Raw genomic sequence first — 26736 nt, 5'->3', positions numbered from 1 at the left:
TGCTCACAGAACTCTCACCTCATAACCACTAAACATGAGCCTTGGAACCAAATCCAATAGGGTTAAACTGATCCTTCCCCTCGGTGTCCCCTCTGCAACTTCTCAGTCAAAGATCACATCTCACATGTGGGGGTGAAGTAGACAAACAAGCCTCCATTAGTGTATTAACGTACCACAAACCATTTATTAAAAGATGACATCTGCTTACACCAAAATTCTGTAAAAAAAACGCTGAAATTTATAAAAAAAACCTCAGCGATTTACGCCTCTCACATCGTTTCTGGTCTGCTGTGTGCTCAGGCCATGCCCTATGCATTTCGCCACGTGACTTCCTCAGGGATTTCCGACATGATCTTTGAGAAGTTGCGGAGGGGACCCGGAGAGGAAGGATCAGTTTACCCTTATTGGATTTGGTTCCAAGGCTCATGTGTTGTGGTTATGAGGGGAGAGTTCTGTGAGCACCGAGGTGTTGGTGGCAGCGTATATACTCTCTGGGAACTATATATTTATCTTAAGGACTGATCACCGATTGTATTGGAACATTTATCTTTCTACAATCATTGGACTCTTTATATATAATAATTTTTCACTCATCACTATTATTGTTTATTTATCATGACCATTGTTATATATGGCATCTATGTATAGATGAAGGTGCAAGATCACATACATATTATTATTATTATTATTATTATTATTATTATTATTATATACATCACATTGAAACAGTAGAACAAATCTGCCCTGGGGATCTATCAAAGTCTGCATGCAGAAAAACTAATTTGGAGGAAATTAACATGCTAGAGCCTCTGGCTGTAAAAACATTCTATTCTGCAATAAAGAGACAGTGTCATGTGCTAAGTGAGTTTCCTGCAAGCAGACAATGGATGGAGCGTGTTGAGACAGTGCTTTAAACAGGGCACACTTTTTAATTGGGTCCTTAAGTCCTCTGATGTTCCAGGACAAAATTACAAGTTCACTAGCCATTCTTGTAAGTGACCATATGGCCTAGGAGAAGAGGCAGGGCAACATGAACCAGGTGTCCTCTGGTCCTGCTCTTGTATAATAGCAGTTCTCAAAAACAGTAGAAGCATGTACATCACAGTACAGTTCTTGGTTAATGTTCCAGTCAAATATTGCCGGAAGCATAACAGGCCATGTGGAAGTCCGAAAACGGAACAGCATATGAGTAGAGAAAACAAAATCAAGAACAAACCCATCCAAACTCGTATGCCAGAACTCTGGATGCTAAATAGATTCCCGCATGAAGAACAGTGGGGAAGAGAAGTCCATCCAGGCTTGCATCTGCACATGGATCCCATCAGTGCAGAAGAATTTCAACTGAAATTGCATAGAGTTTGAGGTTGATAACCTTAAAGCAACCGCCTTTAGCTGGGTGTGATGAAGTAGGCATCTCCAATCAACAATAGACCTAAAGTAGAAGATATCTCCATATTCCAAGATGCATCATGAGGAATTAGCCCTGCAAGGAGGACGGGGTAAGTGTTGCTCACTTCTGTTAAGCCAGGTGGCAGCCGCCTTAGGATTTGTAAAGAATAGTGTTTCTCCCCTAGCGACGATCCGGAGCTTAGCAGGGTAGAGCATGGCATACTGGATCTGAAGATTGCAAAGGCACATTTTAACATCTGCAAACTGAGCTCTTGGCTTTTGGACTTCAACAGAATAGTCCAGGAAAAAGGAAACTGGATCCATTCACATCAATATTACCCTTTAGGGCGGGCGAGAGAGGATCTGGTCTCTGTCTCTGTAATGAAGCATTTTTAACATAAATGGACGTTGCACATTACCCGGAGGCAGTGGTCTAGCAGGGATTCTGTGTGCTTTTTCCACCACAAAGAAGGGAGTGAAGTTTTGCTTATCAAAGACATCCAACAACCATTGCTCAATTAAACTCAGTGGGGTTCCTGTCTCCCATACGCTCAGGAAGGCCCAGAATGCACACGTTGTTTCTTCTTAGTCAGTTTTCTAAATCATCAATGCGATCAGCGTGGTGATTAGTTTGCAAGCCCACTGCTTTTAGATCCCGCTGGAGGGGGCCCATCTCGTCTTCTGTGTTGCTCACCCTTCCCTCCAGAGCTGATGTGTGCTCCTGCACTTTCTGCATATCATGCCTCATAATCGTGACATCCTCTCTTAAGTGGTGGAACTGAGTAGTCAGGAAGGCAAGTGTGTGATTAAAGTTTTGCACAGCCATGAACACGTCCTTGAGAGTTGGCTCCTCTGTGGGGCCAGGTAGAGAGGCCTGACCGAGAGCGGGCTCATTCCTCCTCAGTCCTCCCTCAGAGTCCGGCCACTCCACCACATTATCCCCCCCTTGTTGCCTCATGTGATGTGGCAGCCAGCCATCTCTACATGTCTGCCGTCCCTGATGTTGCAGAGGCGATCCCACCAGCAGATGCAGAGGGGCCGGATTTCCTGCAAAGCGTTCCGCAGCATCTCTGCCTTCCTTGCCTGTTCTTGATCAGAGACAGGGAAAAAGTATTGAACACATGAAGAAAGGGAGATGCAAAAAGGCATAGAAAGCCAAGACACCAGCTGACAATCTATCAGTAATTAGAAAGTAATCCTGCCCCTTTTCAGTGCAAATTAATATCAGCTGGTTCAATCTCAACTGATGGTCTATAAAAAGGTGTCTCATTACCAAGGTGTCACACAAACATCTCTGATGTATAAAAGCAAAGCGCTCTCTCAAAACCTTTGCAACCTTATTGCTGCAAAACATACCGATGGCATTGGTTACAGAAGGATTTTTAAACTTCTGAATGTTCCAGTGAGCCCTATTGAGGCCATAATCCGAAAGTGGAAAGAACGTCATTTCATCATAAACCAGCCATGATCAGGTGCTCCTATCAATATTTCTGACAGAAGAGTGAAACTAGAAAAATGGTAACGTGTTCAGTACTTTTTTTTTTTTTCTTTTTTTTTTACCCGCTGTATAGTCACCACTGGGGTTTTTTTTTTTTTTTTTTTTTATGCTTTTATGAATGAAAAAATACAGAGAATTAAAAAAAAAACGCCACATTTTTCTTGGTTTCTGTTTATAAAGTTTTGCAAATAAATACTTTCTCCACAAATTTTAACCTGCTACATTTCTTTGGTAAAAAAATAACGCAAATCGGTGTATATTATTTAGTCTGCCGTGAAAGCTATAGTCTTCAAACTATGGTGTATATACAGTGCCTTGAAAAAGTATTCATACCCTTTGAAATTTTCCATATTTTGTTATGTTACAACCAAAAACGTAAATTTATTTTATTGGGATTTTATGTGATGGACCAACACAAAGTGGCACATAATTGTGAAGTGGAAGGAAAATGATAAATGGTTTTCAAAGTCAAGGCAAGTCTTTTTGGGTATGTCTCTACCACCTTTGCACATCTAGAGAGAAATTTTTGCCCATTCGTTGCAAATTAGCTCAGGCTCTGTCAGATTGGATAGAGAGCGTCTGTGAACAGCAATTTTCAAGTCTTGCTACAGATTCTCAATTGGATTTAGGTCTGGACTTTAACTGGTCCATTCTAACCCATGAATATGCTTTGATCTAAACCATTCCATTGTAGCTCTGGCTGTATGTTTAGGGTTGTTGTCCCCGTGCTGGAGAGGTGATCAGGATTTTTTTAACACTGATTGCTTATTACAGTAATGATCGCTGTATAAGCAATAATTTTACTATTGTGATAGCTGTGATTGGCCACGGCTATCGCATGGTTCAGGTCTGCTGTGGCTGACCCTGTACCATGTGATCATTGTGACCAGTCGCAGAGGTCACAATAGTAAACAGTGGCTATGAATGACAGACATTATATTACAATATAATTACAACGGACATGTGATTGGTCACAGTGATCATATGGTACCAGGGTAGCAGGCCAATACAACGATCTGTGTTCAGTGGACACATTGGTGACAGTGCCAGCAACTAGCGTGCGAGCCGCGGATGGCATATGGCATCCACTCGGAACAAGAGATAATAGCCTGGGTGGGAAGTTTCTAAAAATTAGACTATCCCGTTTCTAAGCAGCCCTCATTTTTCCTTTTCCACTTCAACAAAATCCCTCTTAAGCTCTAAAAAAAAATTTGGTCATCCCATAGGTTAAATACAGCTCACTCCTGTTCTGTCCTTAAAAGAACATCATCTCCTCCTTGACAGAGCAGTCACACAAACATCTCTGATGTATAAAAGCAAAGCGCTCTCTCAAAACCTTTGCAACCTTATTGCTGCAAAACATACCGATGGCATTGGTTACAGAAGGATTTTTAAACTTCTGAATGTTCCAGTGAGCCCTATTGAGGCCATAATCCGAAAGTGGAAAGAACGTCATTTCATCATAAACCAGCCATGATCAGGTGCTCCTATCAATATTTCTGACAGAAGAGTGAAACTAGAAAAATGGTAACGTGTTCAGTACTTTTTTTTTTTTTTCTTTTTTTTTTACCCGCTGTATAGTCACCACTGGGGTTTTTTTTTTTTTTTTTTATGCTTTTATGAATGAAAAAATACAGAGAATTAAAAAAAAAACGCCACATTTTTCTTGGTTTCTGTTTATAAAGTTTTGCAAATAAATACTTTCTCCACAAATTTTAACCTGCTACATTTCTTTGGTAAAAAAATAACGCAAATCGGTGTATATTATTTAGTCTGCCGTGAAAGCTATAGTCTTCAAACTATGGTGTATATACAGTGCCTTGAAAAAGTATTCATACCCTTTGAAATTTTCCATATTTTGTTATGTTACAACCAAAAACGTAAATTTATTTTATTGGGATTTTATGTGATGGACCAACACAAAGTGGCACATAATTGTGAAGTGGAAGGAAAATGATAAATGGTTTTCAAAGTCAAGGCAAGTCTTTTTGGGTATGTCTCTACCACCTTTGCACATCTAGAGAGAAATTTTTGCCCATTCGTTGCAAATTAGCTCAGGCTCTGTCAGATTGGATAGAGAGCGTCTGTGAACAGCAATTTTCAAGTCTTGCTACAGATTCTCAATTGGATTTAGGTCTGGACTTTAACTGGTCCATTCTAACCCATGAATATGCTTTGATCTAAACCATTCCATTGTAGCTCTGGCTGTATGTTTAGGGTTGTTGTCCCCGTGCTGGAGAGGTGATCAGGATTTTTTTAACACTGATTGCTTATTACAGTAATGATCGCTGTATAAGCAATAATTTTACTATTGTGATAGCTGTGATTGGCCACGGCTATCGCATGGTTCAGGTCTGCTGTGGCTGACCCTGTACCATGTGATCATTGTGACCAGTCGCAGAGGTCACAATAGTAAACAGTGGCTATGAATGACAGACATTATATTACAATATAATTACAACGGACATGTGATTGGTCACAGTGATCATATGGTACCAGGGTAGCAGGCCAATACAACGATCTGTGTTCAGTGGACACATTGGTGACAGTGCCAGCAACTAGCGTGCGAGCCGCGGATGGCATATGGCATCCACTCGGAACAAGAGATAATAGCCTGGGTGGGAAGTTTCTAAAAATTAGACTATCCCGTTTCTAAGCAGCCCTCATTTTTCCTTTTCCACTTCAACAAAATCCCTCTTAAGCTCTAAAAAAAAATTTGGTCATCCCATAGGTTAAATACAGCTCACTCCTGTTCTGTCCTTAAAAGAACATCATCTCCTCCTTGACAGAGCAGTGGTTCAACAAAATAAATGGTATCAATCTCGTGGAAATCTCACAAGTAGTTTGGGCATTCTCCAAAATTATCTCTATTCTGAAATCTGAACTTTCTAGGTATGCCTATCTGAACTCTCTGGAGACAGGCTGAAGCTAATCTTTTACACTAGGACTGGGGTGTTTGTTGTTGTGCGGCTGTCAACTTTTTACATAGGCAGTTATAGCGAGTCCGGGCAAGCACTTGCTGCATTCCGCAACCCGCTAACAGTGGAGTCACTGGATCTGCATATGTTGGCGCTTAGAGCAGTGCTCCATGGGTTTCCACTCATTTGTACTCCAATGAGCTGCAGGTCAGATCATTCCGCGTCCTGCAGCTTCAGTGAGCTACAGGGCAGGGAATTACCTGACCAACAGTTCCCTAAGGCTGCATTCACACAGCTCATACAGAAAAAACGCCCAACAAGCAAAATTTCATTAATTTAAATGGCCCTTGTTCACATCTAAGTGTTTTGTAGCCTAAAGCAACATGGCTGAAGCTCAAAAAAGTACATGAGCTTCATTTTGGGCAGATTACAGGCGTTTTTCTGCTTTTTTCAGTGGTGACCTGTGCAAAATTGCAATAAAAAACCCAGCAAAAATTGTGGTAAAAGCACACGACTTTCTGCCTGAAAACAAAACGCTCAGGTGTGAATGCAGCCTAAAAGTGGAAGTCAGGATTTACAAGTTAGAAATGGGTTTGGAGGATACCCAAACTCATCTGTGCTCGCAAGCACCTTTTTTAAGGTCCATATTCCACACCACTTTTTTTGGCCAGACTTGATCTTGGCTGAGAAATACAAAACCAGGAATGCATGAAATTGAGGAATACAAGACTCCTCCCCAGGCTGATCACTGACAAAAACAAAGCACTACCCCTTTCTGAATTATAAGTTTAAGTGCTATTTTTGTACCCAACTCCCCAACCATACACACTTTTTTTTTCCTCTGGTGACTCAACCCATCACCCACACCCTTACAGGACTTCCTCTACATCCACATCTATCTTCATGACAAAATAGGCCCCCATTCTAACCTAATGTATCCCATACCAAACACTACACCCCCAACATACTCTTCCTATTTTTATTATAAAATAACATTGGCCTGTGAGACTCCCCTAAAAGATAGAATCCAGGTTGCACTAGATGGTTATACTTTTTTTTTTTTTTTTTTTTTTTAATTCAGCCAGGAACAATTGCATGGAACAACCTAACATGCATTACTGCTTCCCCATGATTAAACTCCATGGGCGGAGTGAAAGACGTTGAGGATGTGGCCTGATTGGGGCCCAGACTGAGGCCGTCATACGCCACCTTAGGGGGTTTTGCAGAGATGTGCGATTTCCAGGACTTTCCCTTTTCCATTAGATGCATTACTGCTGCCATATGCCGTGTACACACGGGCGAACTTTTGAGCATCAAACGTCCGATGGTCTTTCGACGGAGTTACGACGGACTTGCAAACGACCGGACTTACCCATACACGAACGGACTAAAGTCTGTTCGAAAGCCCTAAAGTCAGTTCGAAGGTCCGGTCGTTTGAACGTGATGACGTACGACCGGACTAGAATAAGGAAGTTCATAGCCAGTAGCCAATAGCTGCCCTTGTGTCCTTTTTTTGTCCGTCGGACTAGCATACAAATGAACTGATTTTTCGATCGGACTTGAGTCCGTCGGAAAAATTTGAAACGAGTTCTAAATCTAAAGTCCGTCTGATTTTTGACAGAGAACGTCAGCTGGAGGTCCGATGAAGCCCACACACGATCTGATTGTCCGACGGATTTGTTCCGTCGGACCAGTCCGGTCGAAAAGTCCGCCCGTGTGTACACGGCAAAAGAGATTTTTAAATGTATTTTCCTTGGTCTGTTGGATATGCTTACCTCACCAGGCTTTCCAGTATGTTCATGACCCCTGTCAACTATATTATACATTACCACTGCAATGTTCTCTTTGCTGATAAAAATCTTTTTTTTTTTCATTTGCTCAGCAAGGAGAGACAATGGCAGATGTACGAACTTTATCAAATGCAACAACAGTGGACAACATCCGGACTATATATGGGAATGCTGTAAGCAGGTACAGAGTATTTTTGTTTACCTTATTGTAATGCTTAGGTCATTTGTTGTCTAATGCAAATTGGGTATTCACTCAGTATGTCTGAACAAGTTGAAACGGGCATTTTATGTATTTAAGATGGTGAAACTGTAAGCTGAGATTCAGATGTTTCAAGTTTATATAATAATGATACCTAAAACAATATTATGAATGAACAGCTTATATTATGCTTGCAATATGCTAGAACTGTTGCCTTGATATACATACCATACATGATGTACATATATTTTGTAAGGTTCATCTTATTTATATCAATGTAAAGCTTCTGAGATGACTAGTACTTTTGTATGGCTTATGATTTTAAGATACCATGTTGGTCTGTGTCATTTTGCACAGGTATAAATAATTTGTTTTGTGGCAATTTGTTGCAATTAAATGCTTTTTATTTTAATAATGATATTTTAAATTACCAACAGGGAGTTAATTGAAGTTGGCTGTGAAGATGCAAAACTGGCATTTAAACTTAAAGGTTACGTAACTAATGCCAACTATTCAATGAAGAAATGCATTTTTTTGCTTTTCATTAATTGTAAGTATATATAATTTGTAGAATTGTAAGAGATCTGTTATTTTCATACATTAAAAAATGTGATATTTGATTAATTTTTTGATTCCAATACACTTCATAATGGTACACTTTGAATAGCAAATCAATTGTGGTTGTCTACCCTTTTTTTTTTAGCAGATACTTGTCCCTAACAGAGAGCAGGAGTACCGCCAAGAGGAAGGGGGTTTCAGATGAGATTCGTCTTAATTTTTGGGTCTCCACCTCATTGTTTTACTGTACCTGGCAAACTGCATAGAGGGTTTAGGTCTTGTTAAAGTAGAAACTATAGGCAAAACATTTTTTTTTTTTCATTTTGTTAGAGGAAGGGAGGGTTATGACCCATGTCAAAATTTTTGCTGCCATCTGTGTCCCATTGTGGAGATTTCCCTTCACTTCCTCACCCATAGCCAAACAGGATGTGGGAGGAAATCACTGCAAAATAGGACAATTTGTTAGGGACCCCCAGGTCATCAGAACTAGTGTCCCCATTGCAAGATTTGCCCTCTATTACTTTTCTGGGGACAACTCAAAATTGGAGATTTTCTTTTACTTTCACTTTTAATGTCAACAGTATACAGGACAAACAGAGAGGTGACTCTCCTTAACAGGGACACAGACAGCAATAAAAACTGACAGGTTTAATCCCTAATTCCTCTCCACTCTGTCCAAAACTAAACCAAAAGCTTCCCTGCAGTTATACTTTAAGCTGGCCATAGATGTTTGAATCTCAGCTGGTTCAGCAGGGACCAGCCGAGATTTGAACCATGTATGGGCAGGCTGATTGTACCCAAGTTGATCGATCAACTTTGGTGCAGCCAGCCTGTCAGATTTTTCATGCAATTATTGCTAGCAGCTATATTCACTAGCAATAATCACTGTTTGTTCTCTCGACAGGGACGGCTCTCCCGGCGGGAGAACACAATAGCTTCATGGGAGGGAGTCAATGTTGATGAGGAGACTGAGCGATTTTCTTTCCTGCAACCTGTACTTTTTTTTTTTTTTAATCAAAAGGAAAGTTTATTGAGCATAAAAGTCAATACAGGTTATTAACATCAAAATACTAGGTGCAAAATGCACCAATACTATGCATTGTATCTTCTATACAGAATTTTCTGACAAGTCATTATAATTACGGATCAGGTGTCGAACATTGTCATGCATGTGAGGAACATTTTTTCACTAAGCCATAGTAGGTCTTGACAAAAGCAATTACTACTAAGCAGACATGAGTCAAGAAAGCGTTTGATGTTAGTCGGTACATGTGGAGGATTCATTTATCCACCTATCCCATATTTTATGATATTTGCTCGGACAGCCACGATGGGTATACAAAACTTTCTTGTAAGGGAGGGTAAGATTCACAGCCCTCTTCCATTGCTGTGTGGTAGGGGAGTAGGCCGAAACCACAATTGAGCTATCTGCATTCTGGCGATGAAGAGGGTTTCCTGCAAGAATGTTGTCAGGTATTTCTCCTCTCCTGAGACGGGGAGGAGGCTAAGCAGGCACTGGCGTGGGCATAATGTTAGAGGGGAGCCCATACAGTCGTGGCGGAATTTGACTATTTGTGACCAATAGCGCTGAATAGATGGGCAAGACCATATGAGGTGGTAAAAAGTACTAGGAGTGCCACCGCACCGGGGACAGGCTGAGTCAGTGTCCGGCTTATACTTAAGGATCCATGCAGGGGTAAGGTATGACCTATGGAGGATGTAGAGGTGGGTGAGGCAGTCTGATAGTTTAGGAGATACTTTTGTGCAGGTTGCCAGTATTTCCCCCCATTGTTCATCGTCTATTTCTCCAGTGTCAGTTTCCCATTTGGCTTTTAGATGTTGTGTATGGGTGGTGGCAGAGGGTGAGAGGAGATGGTTGTAGAGAGTGGAGATCAACTTTTTAGGGTCGTCGCCTAAGGCCATATCTACGCAGATCACTACTTCTAGGCTGGGGATGAAGTCATTAAATTGAGACTGGAGGGCATTGCGGACTTGAAGGTAACGGAAAAACATATGGTTGGGAAGAGCAAATTCATCCCTCAGGGTTTGGAATGGTTTAACTGCACCTCCAGAAATAAGCTGGGAGAGGTATATGATTTTATAAATTATCCATAATTTATAGTTTGGAATAGTCAATAATTCAGGGAGCTGGGGGCTATCCCAAAGCGGTGTGTGGGCGTGTCCGGGCGAAGCCCCAATAGTGGTAAGTGCGCGCTGCCAAATCCTGCTGTGGTGTTTTAACATGTGACTCCCACCCCCGGAGCGGGACACCCCCCTGTGTTTGCAGAAAAGTATCTGAAATGGGTGAGCCACCACATCTAATGCAGATGTACATACCAATGCGGAATAACGAAGTTTATCGTGCCTGTTGAAATAATAAAAATGGGACAGCTGGGAAGCCATGTAATAAAATGTGAGGTCGGGAGTGGCAGTTCCCCCTAGGTGAGTGGGACACTTCAATGTCTGCCATGATAATTTATGTCTAGAGGAGCCCCATATAAAGGTATTAAGTATGGATTCCAGGGATCTAAATACGTGAGTCAGGATGTATAGTGGAGCATGCCAGAATAGGTATAGTAATTTGGGAAGGAGGATCATCTTCACCAAATTAATACGACCCATTACTCCGATGGGAAGCCTAGACCATATTTGTGTTTTGCTTTTAAGAAGAGCGTACATTGGCTCAATGTTAAGGCGTATATAGTCCGCTAGGGAGCGTGAGCATTGTATACCTAGGTATTTAATCTGGTTGGTCCTTACCAGCGGGAGAGCCTCTTGGGTGTTTGTTGGAACGGAAACATCTATGGGGAGTATTTGGGATTTGGACCAATTTATCTGCAGCCCCGAGAAGGTCCCAAACTGAATGAGATGCAGGGCTGCTGCTAGGGAGGGACCTGCGTCTGCCAGATAGAGAAGCATATTGTCCGCATATAGGCTGAGAACCTCAGTCAGCTGCCCCATACGAAGACCCTTAATATCAGGGTGTGCCTTGATGGCGATGGCTAATGGCTCAACGGCCAGCGCATACAGCATAGGAGATATGGGGCAGCCCTGACGTGTTCCTCTAGACAGTGAAAATGGGGTGGACGTTTTGTCGTTAACCTGGATTCGGGCAGTGGGAGCCTGGTAGAGGAGCTGGAGCCACCTAATGAATCTGGGGCCAAAGCCAAATCTGTGGAGACACTCCCACAGGTAGCCCCACTCCACAGAGTCAAGCGCCTTAGCGGCGTCCAGACTGACCACCACCCTGGAGCCAACGTCATCGTGTGTAGCTTTAAGGTTTATGAATAGTCTTCTCAAATTGAATGCTGTGTTCTTATTAGGCATAAAGCCTGTTTGGTCAGCATGAATGAGGCTAAGTATGACTTTGTTGAGTCTCAGGGCAAGAATTTTGGCAAGAATTTTTACATCTAGCTGGAGGAGAGATATCAGATGGTAAGATTCGGGGTGGAGAGGATCTTTACCCGGCTTTGGGATAAGAACAATCAGGGCCTCATTCATAGTGCGCTGGAGTGTACCTGATTCATAGATGTGTGAGTATAGAGACTCTAGTCTAGGAATGAGTACCTCTTGAAACTGAGAATAAAATTCTAGCAGGAGACCGTCAGAACCTGGGGCTTTTGACGCTGGTAAACTCGCTATTGCCTCCTTGATGCACTCCTCAGTGATGGGTGCCTCAAGAAGCTCCACCTGAGAGGTCGTGAGAGAGGGGAAGTCAATGTTTTGCAATAGAAGGTGTAACTCATTTGGGGGGCAGTCAGCTCTAGAGGTGTACAGGTCGGCATAAAACCTTCTGAATTCATGAGCAACTTGGTCAGGGTCTGTGAGTACGGCTCCATCTTGTGAATGAAGCCTAACCAAACCTGGGGGTGTATGATCTAAGTGAGCCATATAAGCGAGAAGTCTCCCTGCCCGCTCTCCATGTTCGAAGACCCTTTGCTGAAAAAGATACCCTTTTTTGCTTTCTCATAGTGCAGGTGGTCTGTGAGTCTGGATTGCAAGCGAAGTTGAGCAGAGTTAAAAGGTGTCGGGTCCGCAAGGAAAACCTGCTCAAGGGAACTTAGGTGTTCCGCAGCCTGTTGAAGGACAATTTTAGAGGAGGCCTTATGTCTATTAATATGTGTGGAGAGGGTCAAGCGGGCATGAGATTTGAACGCCTCCCACACCATCCCGGTCGAGGCCGAACCCAGATTTGACTGGAAATAGTAAGACCACTCATGCTGTATGACCTCAGTATCCGTGAGGACAGTGAGCCAGAATGGATTCAGTCTCCACTGGTGAGATGGCGGGGCGGAGGGCAATCGCAGAGTGATCCAGTAAGGTGAATGGTCTGAAAGGACCCTCACACCGAAGCCTACTGCGAGGAGCTCTGGGATCAAGGTGGGAGTGAGCATAATCATGCCCCGTTATGAGTCTCCACGAGCACAGAGATGTCTGCATGCATACGCTTGAGGTGGGACAACGCAGCCAGTCGCTTGGACTTATCCCGCAATCCCCTCACATTCCACGTAACAATTTTTAGGGAGGCCATCTCAATGTTGAAAGTAGTTGTATACTCAATTGGACCAGCATGAATGGGCCCACAATCACAGCCGCCACACACCAAACCAATCCAAGCAGTGATGTAAATTGAGGCACAGAGTCCGCTTCATATATCATGATGAAGCCCCGCAGACAGGCCGATCGAGGCCACGGAGCGACCACAGCCAGTCTGCAGGAAGCCATGCAGATAAGTACCTTGATCAATTTAGACAATAACGAGCAGTATATAAGCTGTATTACATGACACGTCAGACAATGGCTAAATGAGCAGAAAATAAAAAAATAAACGAACAAAACAATTAAAACCAAAACTTTGCCAGCTCTGGACCAGCGCGGCAGAACAAACTTATGGCAACCCTCCACGGCCTTGGGGGCTGCTGCTGGCCAGGGAAACATTGCTTTTTGCAGCTGCGAGGGGGGGCCCAGTCCGCTTAGTGAGGGAGAGATGGTGCAGCAGGGTAAGGGGAGAAAAGGACCGGGTAATCCCCCAGGTGCCGCTGAGGGCGAACAAAAGTTAACAGAAGAGCACAGCGGTGCTAAACAGTTAAGCATCCGGGCGTTCGGAGGGGGTGTGCAAAGCTACCTGAGCCCGGCTGGGTAGGTGACTCATCTGTAGGGCCAAGCAGCGTTGCAGAGCAGCTAAGATGGCATTGCAAGGGATGCGTTATTAGATGAAGGGAAAGAGGCAGTCAATCCACAGGGGCATCCGTTAGGGTGGCGTGAGCCAGGGCAAGAGAAGGGGGGGAGAGCATGGGTAGCATAACTCACTGTTCATGAGGTGTGCGTCCTCAGTATGGGATTGAAGGTTCCTTCTCAGTGCAGGTTGACAAAGCAGGAGTGCGTGGCACAGTTTATGATGGCGCCGGACCAGCCGCAACCCGGTTTTCCAACCAAGGAATGACTGCCGAAGGATCCTCAAAAAAGTGAGCCTTGCCATCACGGATCACTCGGAGGCGCACTGGAAACAGCATGGCATAGGCTAGATGGTGATTGCGCAGTTGGCGCTTGGCCTCTGAGAATTGCGCCCTCTTCTTCTGAACCTCTGCAGAGAAGTCAGGGAATACTGCAATGTGTGCTTCTCCGAATGGTATTTTTCCTTTTTCACGGGTGAGGCGTAAAATAGTGTCCCTATCTCGGTAATTCAGCAGCTTTGCAATAAAGGTTCGCGGAGGAGCTCCGGGAGGCGGGGGCAGCGCTGCCACATGGTGCGCGCGCTCCACCACAAATGTGGAGGAGAAGGCCTCCCTGCCGAAGTTGGTAATTAGGAGGTTCTCTAGGAATGTGGGGGGGGGTCCGAGCCCTCCGACCTCTCCGGAAGCCCCACAAATCGGAGGTTGCAGTGGCGTAGCCTGTTTTCCATATCGTCCTGTTTGCTGAGGACAGCATTGAGCTGATATTGAAGCCTCTCCGTGGTGACCTGTAATGGCGGAATTTCATCCTCCGCCTGTCCAATCCTGCGCTCTGTTTCGGATACCCTCTCTCTCAGCTTATGAATGTCCTGGCGGATTAGGGAAATGTCAACTTCCTCAATCTTGGATGTGAGGGTCGTTTGGCAGAGGGAAACTGCGTCAAGGATTCGGGCAGTATCTCCAGATAGCGGAGTCTCTTCCCCTGCGGCTGATGTGGCGCCATCTTCGCTCACCGGGTCCCGCTCCTCATGGCGGTACTTATCCAGTTTTCCAAGCGTCCCGGTGGCTCGCTTAGGTGGCGACATGGTCCCGGGAGCAGCCTTAGGTAGCCAGGGCAGGTTGTGCCGGGTTTAAGGGTGATTTGGCCCCAAAGGGTAAAGTTAGAGGATAAATGTAGCCGGAGCTCTCCCACCACGCTCTTTACTCCATGCAGCTTCAGGCCACGCCCCTCCTGCAACCTGTACTTTAAAGGAAAAAAAATCTGTGGCCAGCTTTAGGAAGGTCTGAGAATGTAGGTTTTGAGTTCAAGGGCAGTAAGTTGTAAACTAGACTACAGTAATTCACGCGGTCACTCAAGGTTGACATGTTTTTCATACTGAGCAGTGGTTTTGTAGTTTGATTTGTGCTTCATACCTTTTTATATAGTTGACATCAAGATCAGATGACGTCTTGATGACGAAACGCGCAAGGTGTGGTCACGTTGGTACGCATACGTCGCTACAAGCTGTTGTTCTTTCACTTCCGGTTTCTGGCAGTCTGGCTGTGGAACGCACGCCGCTGCCTCGCTACTGTCTCGGCTACAGGCTCTTCATTAGCCGGCAGAGCAGTGTCACTTCTCAGTCAGATACCATCCTTTTATTTTAGTTTGTTTTAATGTAAGCTGACTGGCTAAACAATAAAAACTTTTGGATTTACACTATGAGGCTCCTCTCTTCTCCATACATATGGATACGCTTTGGTGGACCTTTCTGAGGGACTAGCGGCAATCCAACCAGGAAGGAGATCGCGGAATTCCAGAGGGGGACACCGATCGATTTCGGCCAGTGAAGTTACATTCATATGCTCATTACCCCTGCAGGGGTTGGGCTTTTCAGTGAGTGGGGACACAAGTGGGGGTTCCAGAAGAGGAGATCACATAACAATCACAACAATTCACACGGGATCCTTTTTGAAGCAAAGACACTTTTCACAGATTTTTTCTTTTTTTTCTTTTTTACATATATAAGACTTTATTTTTGTTTGGACAATTATTTGGATTTCTAATTTTTTGGTGCACCATCACGTCAATTATTTAGTACACTATTGATGTCTATAGTACATATATTTTTTTGGTATATTATATGTTTTCTTTTGGGATTTTTTAAACCAGAACTTACATGATGCACATATTTATGTATTTGGTATGAGTGCAGTGATTTTTTCTAGGAATATTCACACTCCAGTCTAACTTATATATATTTGCACTTGATTTGATAATAGTACATGGTGTTTTACACTTGTTGCATTTACACTTGACATACTGTATGGTCACTATTTGCTTCTTATATGCTGCAACAAAAAAATTTTTGGGGGGTACTATTTTATTTTTATTCACTTTTTGAACAGCGCCACATTCCCCACTAGAGTTTTTTAGTCTTTTTGGATTTCACCTCGGTGTTTTTCCATTTTTTGGGGGGGCTGCAGTTCTCTTTAAATATTGTCCTAAGCGCGGAATATTTGAGTTTGTATAAATAGAGTTTGCATCTGAGCTGCATTTGCACAGTTGGGTAGATCTGCTCCTTGGAGGCAGTGGCTTCTACTATACAGGCAGATACGAAACCTGCATTCCATTTTCCAGTCCTAATTTCTGCAACATATTACCATTAAAGCAGGGCTCGACAAATCCCAAGTGCAAAGTTGTCATGGCTGCTAGAAAGTGCATCCTGGCTCCTGGGCTTTTGTCAGCCGTCTACATCCGCCTGCCACTTGCAGACTGCGCTAAAGCCAAAAGACGGCTACAGTGTGGTTGTCCAGATCAGCTAATCACAGATTGAGGTAAAGGGCCAATCACAGTGGTCCTTTACCATGTGATCAGCTGTGTCAAGTCACAACTGATCACATGTAAACAAATGCCGGTTATCAGCATTTCCTTTCCTCCAATAACCAGCTAACCTGTGACAGGAGACATTTACACTAATAATCAGGGTGCAGCATATCAGTGACCACCAGTACTACCTATCAGTACCCATCAATGCCCCCTTATCAGTGCAACCTCATCACTGTACATTAGTGAAGAAGAAAAATTACTTATTTACAAAATTGTATAACAGAAATTTAAAAAATCAGTCTGTTTTTCATTGTTTAGCAAAAAAAATTAAAAAAACAGCAGTCATTAAATACCACCAAAAGAAAGGTCTATTTGTGTGTGTGTGAAAAAAAAATAATTAAAATTTCATATTGGTACACTGTTGCATGACCACCCAATTGTCACTCAAAGTGTGAATGCGAAAGCTGAAAATTGGCCAGGGCAGGAAGAGGGTGAAAGTGCCCAGTAGGCAGGTGGTTTATATATCAAATTCAAAGTTCGTGGTTTTTTGTTTTTTTTTTCCATTTTGGCTAGAGTCCGTTTTTTTTTTTTTTTTTTTTGTGGGTGTGTCATCGGTCTCATTCAAGAGATTTCTTTTTTTACTTCCTGTCCCGTAAAAACACAACATAAAAATAAGAGGAAATCTCTTCAAAGTGAGGTAAATCTTATCTTAGACAATCGTCAGCAGAACAGATGTTGCCATTTGAAGATTTCTCTGCTATTCCTGTTCTGTTTGCTACTTGAAGTTTTACATTTTCCTTCAATTTTAGTTCCAGTGACATAGGTCACCAGGATAAAGAGAGAATGGATTTCTTTAGTGGAGACCCAACAGTGCCTATCAGTGAGAACTTATCAGTGCCCTACAGTGCACATCCATGCCATCAGTGAGTGCTCATCAATACCACTACAGTGCCCTATTAGTGCTCATCAGTGCTCAATAGTGCACATCAGTGAGTGCTCATCAGTGCCACCTTATCGGTGTATCCTCGTCAGTGCCGTAAAAAATTTGTTTTCATTTTTTTTTCTTTTCAAAACTTCAGGGGAAAAAAAATGACATGTTCAAAAGACCTATTATGCCTCATATAATATACGTTGGGTTGTTTGCTTTCCAAAATGGGGTCATTTTGTGGGCATTTCCACTGTCCCGGTGCCAGGGCCGTATTAACATAGGGGCTAGTGGAGCTGCAGCTCCAGGCCCCTCCCTCAATATAGGCCCATGCCAGTGGCTTATCAATATCTGTGAGCCTTCCAGAAGGAAGAGGAGCTCTCTGTGCACTGCACATGTGGAGGAGACAAGTGTTAGTCACTGCAGTCGAGTCTTGTCTCTGCACATGTCTGACTCCTATCACAGGATCTGTTACACTCACGCAGATCCTCAGTGTCTGGGAGCTGTCTGGGGAGGGGCACTGATGTTGTCCTAACCAACAGGAGCCCGGGAGGAAGGACATTTCCCATGCTGTTGAGATAAGGTTAGTAAATTGCAGTGCTCACCATGCAATGTGCTGTGTCCACCATGTAATGTGCTGTGCATTGCAGTGCCCACCATGCAAAATGCATGTCATGTGCTGTGCATTGCAGTGCCCACTATGTAATGTGCAGTGCCCACTATGTCGTGCTGTGCCTTGCAGTGCCCACCATATCGTGCTGTGCCCACCATGTCATGTGCATTGCTGTGCCCCCATGTAATGTGCTGTACCCACTATGTCATGCGCTGTGCATTGCAGTGCCCCCCATGTAAAGTGCTGTGCCCAGTATGTCATTTGCTGTGCGTTGCAGTGCTCACTATGTAATGTGCAGTGCCCACCATGTCATGTGCTGTACATTGCAGTGCCCACCATGTAATGTGCTGTGCCCACTATGTCATGTGCTGTGCTGTGCCCACCATGTCATGTGCAGTGCCCGCCATGTCATGCACTGTGCCATGCAGTGCCCGCCATGTCATGCACTGTGCCATGCAGTGCCCGCCATGTAATATGCAATGCCCACCATGTCATGTGCTGTGCCATTCAGTGCCCGCCATGTAATGTGCAGTGCCCACGATGTCATGTGCTGTGCCTTGCAATGCCTGCTATGTAATTTGCAGTGTCTACCATGTCATGTGCTGTGCCATGCAGTGATCCCACCATGTAATATGCAGTGCCTACCATGTAAAGTGCTGTGCCATGCAGTGCCCACATGTCATGAGCTGTGCCCACCCTGCCATGTGTTGTGCCCAGCATGTAGTGTGTTGTGCCCACTGTGTAATGTGCTGTGCTGTTCAGCAGTGCCCGCCATGTCATGTGCAGTTCCTAACATGTAATGTGCAGTTGCATTGCCCACCATGAAATGTGCTATGCCATGCAGTGCCCACCATGTAATGTATTGTGCCCACCATGTAATGTGCTGTCCCATTCAGTGCCCACCTTGTAATGTGCTGTGCCCACCATGTCATGTGCTGTGCCATGCAGTGCCCACCATGTAATGTGCCATGCAGTGCCCACCATGTCATGTGCAGTGCCCACCATGTAAATTGCTGTGCAGTGCCCACCATGTCATGTGCTGTGCCATGCAGTGCATACCATGTAATGTGCTGTACTTTGTCCACCATGGCATGTGCCGTGCAGTATCCACATTGGAATGTGCTGTGCAGGGCTTACCATGTCATGTGCGGTGTCCACCATTTAATGTGCTATGCTCACAATGTAATGTGCTGTGTCATGCAGTGCCCACCATGTCATGTGCTGTGTCATGCAGTGCCCACCATGTCATGTGGTGTCATGCAGTGCCCACCATGTCATGTGGTGTCATGCAGTTACCACCATGTCATGTGGTGTCATGCAGTGACCACCTTGTCATGTGGTGTGCAGTGCCCACCATGCCATGTGCTGTGCCCACCATATAATGTGCTGTGCAGTGCCCACCTTGTAATGTGCTCAGCTGTGCCTGTCATGTCATTTGCTGTGCCCACCATATAAGGTCCTGTGCCCACCGTGTGCATGTGCTGTGTTGTGCCCACCATGCAATGTGCTGTGTTGTGCAGTACCAACCATGTCATGTGTTGTGCCTACCTTTCAAAGTGCTGTATTGGGCAGTGCCAACCGTGTAATGTGCTGTGTCCGCCATGTAATGTACTGTGCTTTGCCCACCATTAAATGTGCTGTATCCATGTATCCACCATGTAATATGTTGTGCCAACCATGTAATGTACTGTGCTATTTCTTTATCGTACATCACGGGACACAGAGCCACAGTAATAACTGTATGGGTTATATGGCACCTTCAGGTGATAGACACTGGCACACCCTAAACAGGAAGTTCAAGTTCACCATATAACCCCTCCCCTTACCGGGAGTACCTCCGTGTTTTCGCCAGTGTCTTAGGTGTTGGTCACGAGTAAAGATGTGCTGTGCTGAGCTCCGCTGGAATATTCCTTACTGGGGCAAGCCATGCAACTGGATCCATTCAAAGTGTCTTCTCCAGACTGAATTGAATGGTACCCGGGCCTCGTGTCCGAAGAAACGAGGTTTTACCTGTAACGCTTCTCTTTTTAGAGAGCTGGACCCCGGGATCCAGTATTTGTTTTTTTCAGCCATATTCGTGGCAGGGTGCTTTTTACAGGCCCAGGGCTATGGATCCCCTCGATTAAAAAAAGAAAAAAGGGGCCCCAGTCCCTGAAGGTTTTTTAACGGAGCCCACCGTGAGAGGTGAAGATTGGGTCTATTACAACAGAACCCTGCAGCTGGATAAGGTAAGGGAGATTCCTAAGGAATTTTTCTAATTCTTGTGGGTTTTCTCCTTTAAAGTAGATGTTGCTATGCCTATAGTAACCACCGGGGGCTGTCAAGAGTAAGTACCTTTTTTTTTTTTTATCATTTAATTTATTATTTCAATTATAAAATATTATTTTCTATATTGATTATTATATCAATGTTTGGTATTGTCTATCCAACAGAGAGAGGTTACATATTCCATCTCTTACTGGAACGTTCAATTTTACTTTTATCCTAATTCCATTCACTTTTTTAATATTTATTTATTAAATAATTTTTCATTTAATATTATTAATAAAAAATTAAAAAAATGTTATTTATCATTATTCAATAATTTTTCATCACCTGCTTAAGGCGATTGGTTGTCTATATCTCATCAATTTAAGTAACATTTTTCACTACACAATTAGCACTTATCAACTTCACTAATTAAATTTTTTTCTTATCGATTAATGGTAATATACACTCATATTTGAAATATAAATTGTGGAATCAACACCAACCCATGCTGAGAGGTTCGAAACGTATACATTCCATCTTGCAAAACCGCTAGCCGGGCTGGTGTTATAGCCATCTGCTTATTTGGCTTACAATCTGGTAAGCATGTTTTCCACAAGGTGATGGTACACTTTCTGTGATTTAGTCACCGGGTGAACATTGAACATATCTCCAGTTGGTCAAGCATTTGGAATACTATATAGTATTAATTTGGACTTTATTAAGTGCGATTTTCTCTTTTTCATCTATATGTTTATCCCACATTAATTGCAGCTTTGGGATCTGTCCACCCATATTGGTTCATTGGATTAGCGCAGTTTTTTTTCCCTTTAAGAGTAAGTACTTGTTCCATGCTTGTCAGTCTGGCCTCTGTGTACAAGCTGCACGCTTCCTCCGGCCTAGGCTCCAGGTAAAGTCGTGGGAAAGGGGAGTTTTCTTCTCCTAGGAATTTCCCCCCACCTGGATAGCTTTCCTCCAGGCAGAGGGAGCATGGCATTAGATGGCGGTGTGCCGTGCCGCTCCTGCAGCCATTACGGCGGGTCCCTTCGGCAGCTCTCCTCCACCCCAGTCCTTCCCCATGCGGTCCGGTCAGGATCGGAGCCCGCTCGCACGGGAAAACTCTCTATTTGAAAATAGATGGGGGGGTGCGATGGGTGGTCGGAAGAAGGGGGCAGGGCTTAGCGGCATTGGTGCGATTTAGCCTCCACAACACAGGCTGCATAGCTATAAATTGCGCCTTTTTCAGGTGCATACAGCTAGGAGGGACACAGAGCGGACGGGTGGCATGTGAGTGGGTGACACAGGCATTCCCAGGCACATTTACTTTAAGCATCAGGCTGAGCTTAATAGCAGCGGCAGTTGCTGGACTATTGCTCAGCAGTGGGTGCATTTTTTTGGTGGTACCTCTGCGTTTGTGCTCAGCACTATGAGGAGGTGGTTCAAATGCCACAAAGACCAAGGACACAAAGGGGTCGCCCTCAGGTCCTAAGGACCCTCCCTCTGCAACACCATCCCGATCTAAGGAGGCTGGTCAGAGTGAGCCATCAGGGTCATCAGGGGCTGCAATTGCTTCCGACACTTCAGCCCCTGTCTATATAACTGAGCAGGTTTTCTCCTCAGCTATGAGTGGTTTAGAGGAAAGATTAGTGGCTTTAATCACGTCTTCACAGAGTGGAAGAAAACTCATTAGGTCCCCTTCTACCACCCAGGATCCCCAAACAGAGGTACAGTGGGAGGGGGGAGGATGAATCCCCCTCAGCAGAATGTGAACAGGCTGATGATTCCTCTTCTGAGGAATCAAGTGGGGAAGGACCTTCTTCAGCTTCACATGCTAAGAAGTTGCTGGTGCATTCTCTTGGTCCGCGCCACATTTAAGCTACCTTTAACGGAGTCGGTTGAAGAGCCCGCTTCCTGTTTGTGTTCACTAAAGCCCCCCGCAAGCCTTACGTGCCTTTCCTTTCCATTCATTACTAGAAAAGCTTTTGTATTCTGAGTGGAATCACCCAGATAAGCACTTTTTTCCTCCTAAAATGTTTTCAACACTTTATCCTACCCTGTTTCCCCGAAAATAAGACCTAGCGTGATTGTCGGTGATGGCTACAATATAAGCCCTACCCCCCAAATAAGCCCTACCCTGTTTCCCCGAAAATGAGCCCTACCCTGAAAATAAGACCTACAAGGACTTTAACTAGGGCTTATTTGGGCGTTGGGCTTATATTGCAACCATCACCGACAATCACGCTAGGTCTTATTTTTGGGGAAACAGGGTATAAAGGAAAAATTTACTAAGATGTGGAGTATACCAGCAATTGACACTGCTATATCCTCTGTGAATAAAAGTTTGACTTGTCCGGTTGACAATGCGCAAATGCTTATGGATCCAACTGATAAAAAATTCCTGTTAAAAAAACATTTTCTCCCTGGCTGGTTCAGTGGCTCAACCTGCAGTGGCGGCAATTTGGGTTTCTCAGTCCTTGAGAGACAATGTGAAACAGGTACTCAAGGTGTTCCCTGAACAGCAGGCCCAGGAATTAACTGAAATGCCAGCAGCTTTGTGCTTTGCAATTGACGCAATCAGAGATTCTATTCTTCCAACCTCTCGCCTTACGCTTGGGTTGGTACATATGCGTAGAATCTTATGGTTAAAAGGTTGGTCAGCCGAAGCGCCATGCAAAAAGCTCCTGCCTGGTTTTCCTTTTCGCGGTGAAAAGCTGTTTGGGGAGGATTTGGAGAAATATATCCAAAAAATATCAAGTGGGAAAAGTACCCTTTTGCCAGTTAAGAAAAAGAGTAAACATCCCTCATTTAAACGGGTTTTTTCTCCAGTGTCTGGGGCATCAGCCTCCAGGCAGTCACAACGACCTCCACCGTCAGGTTCAAGAGGTAAACCTCTCTTGGGGTATTACCAACTGACACCCACGGCTCTACGGATCACTTGGTTCTCCGCTGAGAGTTGCTATTCCGCCCATCAATCAAGTTGTTTGTCTGGGTCCAGCTGAGTTTTTTCATAAAGAGACATCTGCTTTGTTTGGTTTGGCATCTGGTAAGGAGGCCCTCTATGTGGTGGCGGTACACATAATCCTGCTTTATCTACTGGGTGGTTCTCTCCCTGGCAGGTTCAGTGGCTCAACCTGCAGTGGCAGCAATTTGGGTTTCTCAGTCCTGGAGAGACCATTTGAAACAGGTACTCAAGGAAGCTAGTTTTTCTGGTAGCCATTTCTTCTGCAAGAAAGGGTATCAGAGTTGGCGGCTCTCTCTTGTAAAGAGCCATATTTAATCATTCACAAGGATAGAGTAGTATTGTGTCTAGAGCTGTACGATTCTGGCTAAAATGAGAATCACGATTTTTTTGCTTAGAAGATGGATCACGATTCTCTCGGCGTAACATCATCTTTCACATTAAAAAAAAAAAAAAAAAAAAAAGGGGGGCTAACTTTACTGTTTCGTTTTTTTTTTTTTTAAATTCATTGAAGTGTATTTTTTCCCAAAAAGTTGCATTTGAAAGACCGCTGGGCTATTCCCTAGGGTCTCTGCTAAAATATATATAATGTTTGGGGGTTTAAAATTGTGCAGCTCTAATTGCGTCCTCATCCTAGCTTTCTGCCAAAGGTGGTTTCAGGTTTTCACCTAAACCAGGATATTATTTTACCTTCATTTTTTTCCAGAACCCTGTTCTAAGGAAGGAAAGTCCCAACACTCTTTAGTAGTGAGAGCAGTCAAGCTCTATTTGAAGGCGACTGCTCAGATTAGAAAAACAGATGTTTTGTTTGTGTTGCCTGAAGGTAGTAGGAAAGGACAGGCAGCATCGAAATTCACTATTGCCAAATGGATTCGGCAGGTAATTATTCAAGCTTATAGCTTGAAGAAGAAGGTTCCACCTTTTCAGGTCAAAGCGAACTCCACCAGGGCTGTTAGTGCTTCGTGGGCAGTGCATCACCAAGCCTCCATGGCTCAAATCTGCAAGGCCGCAACCTGGTCTTCAGTCCATACATTCACCAGATTCTATCAGGTGGATGTAAGAAGACATGAGGATATCGCCTTTGGGCGCAGTGTGCTGCAGGCAGCACTATAGGTCCTCAGGTCTGATTTGCACCCTACTTTTGTTTGTGTCCCCTCCCCTCAGTTGGCATTACTCTGGGACATCCCATACAGTTATTACTGTGGCTCTGTGTCCCGTGATGTACGATAAAGTAAATAGGAGTTTTATAACAGCTTACCTGTAAAATCCTTTTCTTGGAGTACATCACGGGACACAGAGATCCTTCCCCTCTCTCTGGTTACACGTGTATTGCTTTGCTACAAAACTGAGGTAGTCCCGGCACCCCCCCCCCCCCCCTCTCTCTCTCTCTCTCTCTCTCTCTCTCTCTCTCTCTCTCTTTCTTTCTTTCACCCCCACACTCCCTCTCTCTCTCATCCCCTCTTTCACCCTGTTTTCTCTTACCCCCTTCTATTCCCCTTTTGTTTTCTCTCTCTCTCTCTCTCTCTCTCTCGTCCCCTCTCTCTCTCTCGTCCCCTCTCTCTCTCTCGTCCCCTCTCTCTCTCTCTCGTCCCCTCTCTCTCTCTCATCCCCTCTCTCTCTCTCATCCCCTCTCTCTCTCTCATCCCCTCTCTCTCTCTCATCCCCTCTCTCTCTCTTTCCCCCTCCCTCTCATCCCCTCTCTTTCAACCCCCTATCTCGCTATCACCCCCTTTCTCTCTCTTTTCCCCTCCCTCTCATCCCCTCTCAGCCCCCTATCTCGCTATCACCCCCCCCTTTCTCTCTCAACCACTCTCTCACACCCCTCTCTCTCTTTAATATAATTTAACTAAACATTTTTGCGTTTTCATTTTATCTATTTTCATAAAAAGGCCCACCTGAATTGCCTTGAGGCAATTCAGTTCGCATTTGCAGCGCTATACAAATTATTCATTCATTCACCAAGATCCTTAGCACCGGGCCCATGATGCTCTTAATCTGGCCCTGCCCGGTGCTCAATTTCTAAATTTAAGGTAAAGATCTTTTTATATGCATTTTAATAGTTATTATTCATATCTTCATTTACATGTTTGTATCCTTTTATCTATTGAATAACAATTTAATACTGTTGGTCAAGCTGCAGTTCTTTTGTTATTTTTTTTATTATTATTTTTTTTGCAGCAAGGCTTGTAGAATCCACTGCTTTGAAGAAAGCTATAGAAACCGTTTATGCTGCTTATTTGCCAAAGAACACCCATCCATTCTTGTATCTGAGGTGAGCATTGTAAACGTAGTAAAATTATTCTGCTTAGTATTGTAGGCTGGTGTAACATTCTGTTGCCAAAGAAAGTGAACAAATTAAAGTGGTAAAAGGTAAAGGTTTTTTTACCTGAATGCATTCTCTGCATTAGGTTAAAATACCTTTCATGTGCAGCTCTCGCCTTGTGTCGCTAAATACTTACCTGAGCCTGATCTCGATACAGTGTTGTGCTCTCCTCTCTCTCACTCCACACTGCACTCAGTGAGTGCAGCAGTGAGGGACTGGGGCTGGAGCATTGGGGCTGCACTGTGCTAAAGAAAAAAGAACCTTGACAATCACCAGGCCAGAAAAGTGTGGAGTTTACTAAATGCAGGAAAGGCCTGCATCGCAGCAAAATAGAAAGGCGCTTCCCCACCCACACTAGCAATGTGGCTTAATAAGGTAGAGGAGATCTGAAAGATGGAATACCTCATTCTTTCCTCTCAAAACAAGCAAGAGCTATAACGCCAAACATGCTACTGTGTTTCCCCGAAAATAAGCCCGGGTCTTATATTAATTTTGGCAACAAAAGACACAGTAGGGCTTACTTTCGGGGTAGGTCCTACGATGTAAAGTGCTGTCTTCTCTCCCCCCCTCTCTCTGCCTGACGGGAATCCCCAGTTTAATTGAATTAAAATGCTTGTAAAATCCTATAAGCCACTCTATTACAATAGTATATAATGTACAATGTGTGTCTTTCTGTAATATAATTGTGCCAGATACCTTTGTTATAGCGCCGCTCTGCCCTTCTGTGACCTGCCAGAGCTCTCTTCCCCGCAATTATTATAGTACAGAAACACACACATTGTACATTATATACTACTGTAATAGATTGAATTATAGGATTTTACAAACATTTTAAACTAGGGCTTATATTGCAGCCCACCTGGAAAATAATGCTAGGTCTTATTTTTGGGGAAACGCGGTATTATTGGATTATTGGCATGACCTTATTTTCTCAGAAGTGGGGAAGGCCCTAATGCTTAGCAATGCTTACAAACTCAACTTTTTCTTCCATTGCATAACCGGTGAATTGTCCCCTCACGCTTATCCCTCCCGACCCAACCCCCTGCCCCTCTGCCTTCTTACCACATTCTTTCTTTTTCCATTCACCCAGGACCGTTTCCCCTATGTTGCAGAATTGTTTTTCACCGTTTCACCCTCAGCTCGCATCACACTCACTTTCTCCCCATTCCTTAACACAGAGCAGCCCTGATCCTCCTCTTCTAGGGTTGCCAGCCAGTGCTCCAGGGTACTCCTCTTTGGCAAGTACCCCCATGCAAAGCTGCTTTGCATGGGGGCACCTGTGCATGCTCACTCCCGTGCCGCCCTGTCTGTGCCGCCCCTCGCCCGCTTGGCACAGCATT

The 26736-nt window shown here is 44.2% G+C and overlaps 1 protein-coding gene across 2 annotated transcripts in view; it reads left to right on the top strand.

Moving 5' to 3' along the window:
• The window catches only part of MLH1 (mutL homolog 1), a 178449-nt gene that overhangs the window by 37723 nt on the left and 113990 nt on the right, over positions 1 to 26736 (top strand). For both annotated transcript variants that reach the window (XM_073630591.1, XM_073630589.1), the window contains exons 8-10: positions 7688 to 7776; positions 8232 to 8344; positions 25252 to 25345. In XM_073630591.1, coding sequence (XP_073486692.1) covers positions 7688 to 7776; positions 8232 to 8344; positions 25252 to 25345 — 296 coding nt within the window. The remainder of the gene's footprint in view (positions 1 to 7687; positions 7777 to 8231; positions 8345 to 25251; positions 25346 to 26736) is intronic.

Source organism: Aquarana catesbeiana, linkage group LG05 (genome assembly GCF_042186555.1).
Source record: "Aquarana catesbeiana isolate 2022-GZ linkage group LG05, ASM4218655v1, whole genome shotgun sequence".
Taxonomy (NCBI): Eukaryota; Metazoa; Chordata; class Amphibia; order Anura; family Ranidae; genus Aquarana; species Aquarana catesbeiana.
This window is presented reverse-complemented; position numbering and strand designations above follow the sequence as displayed.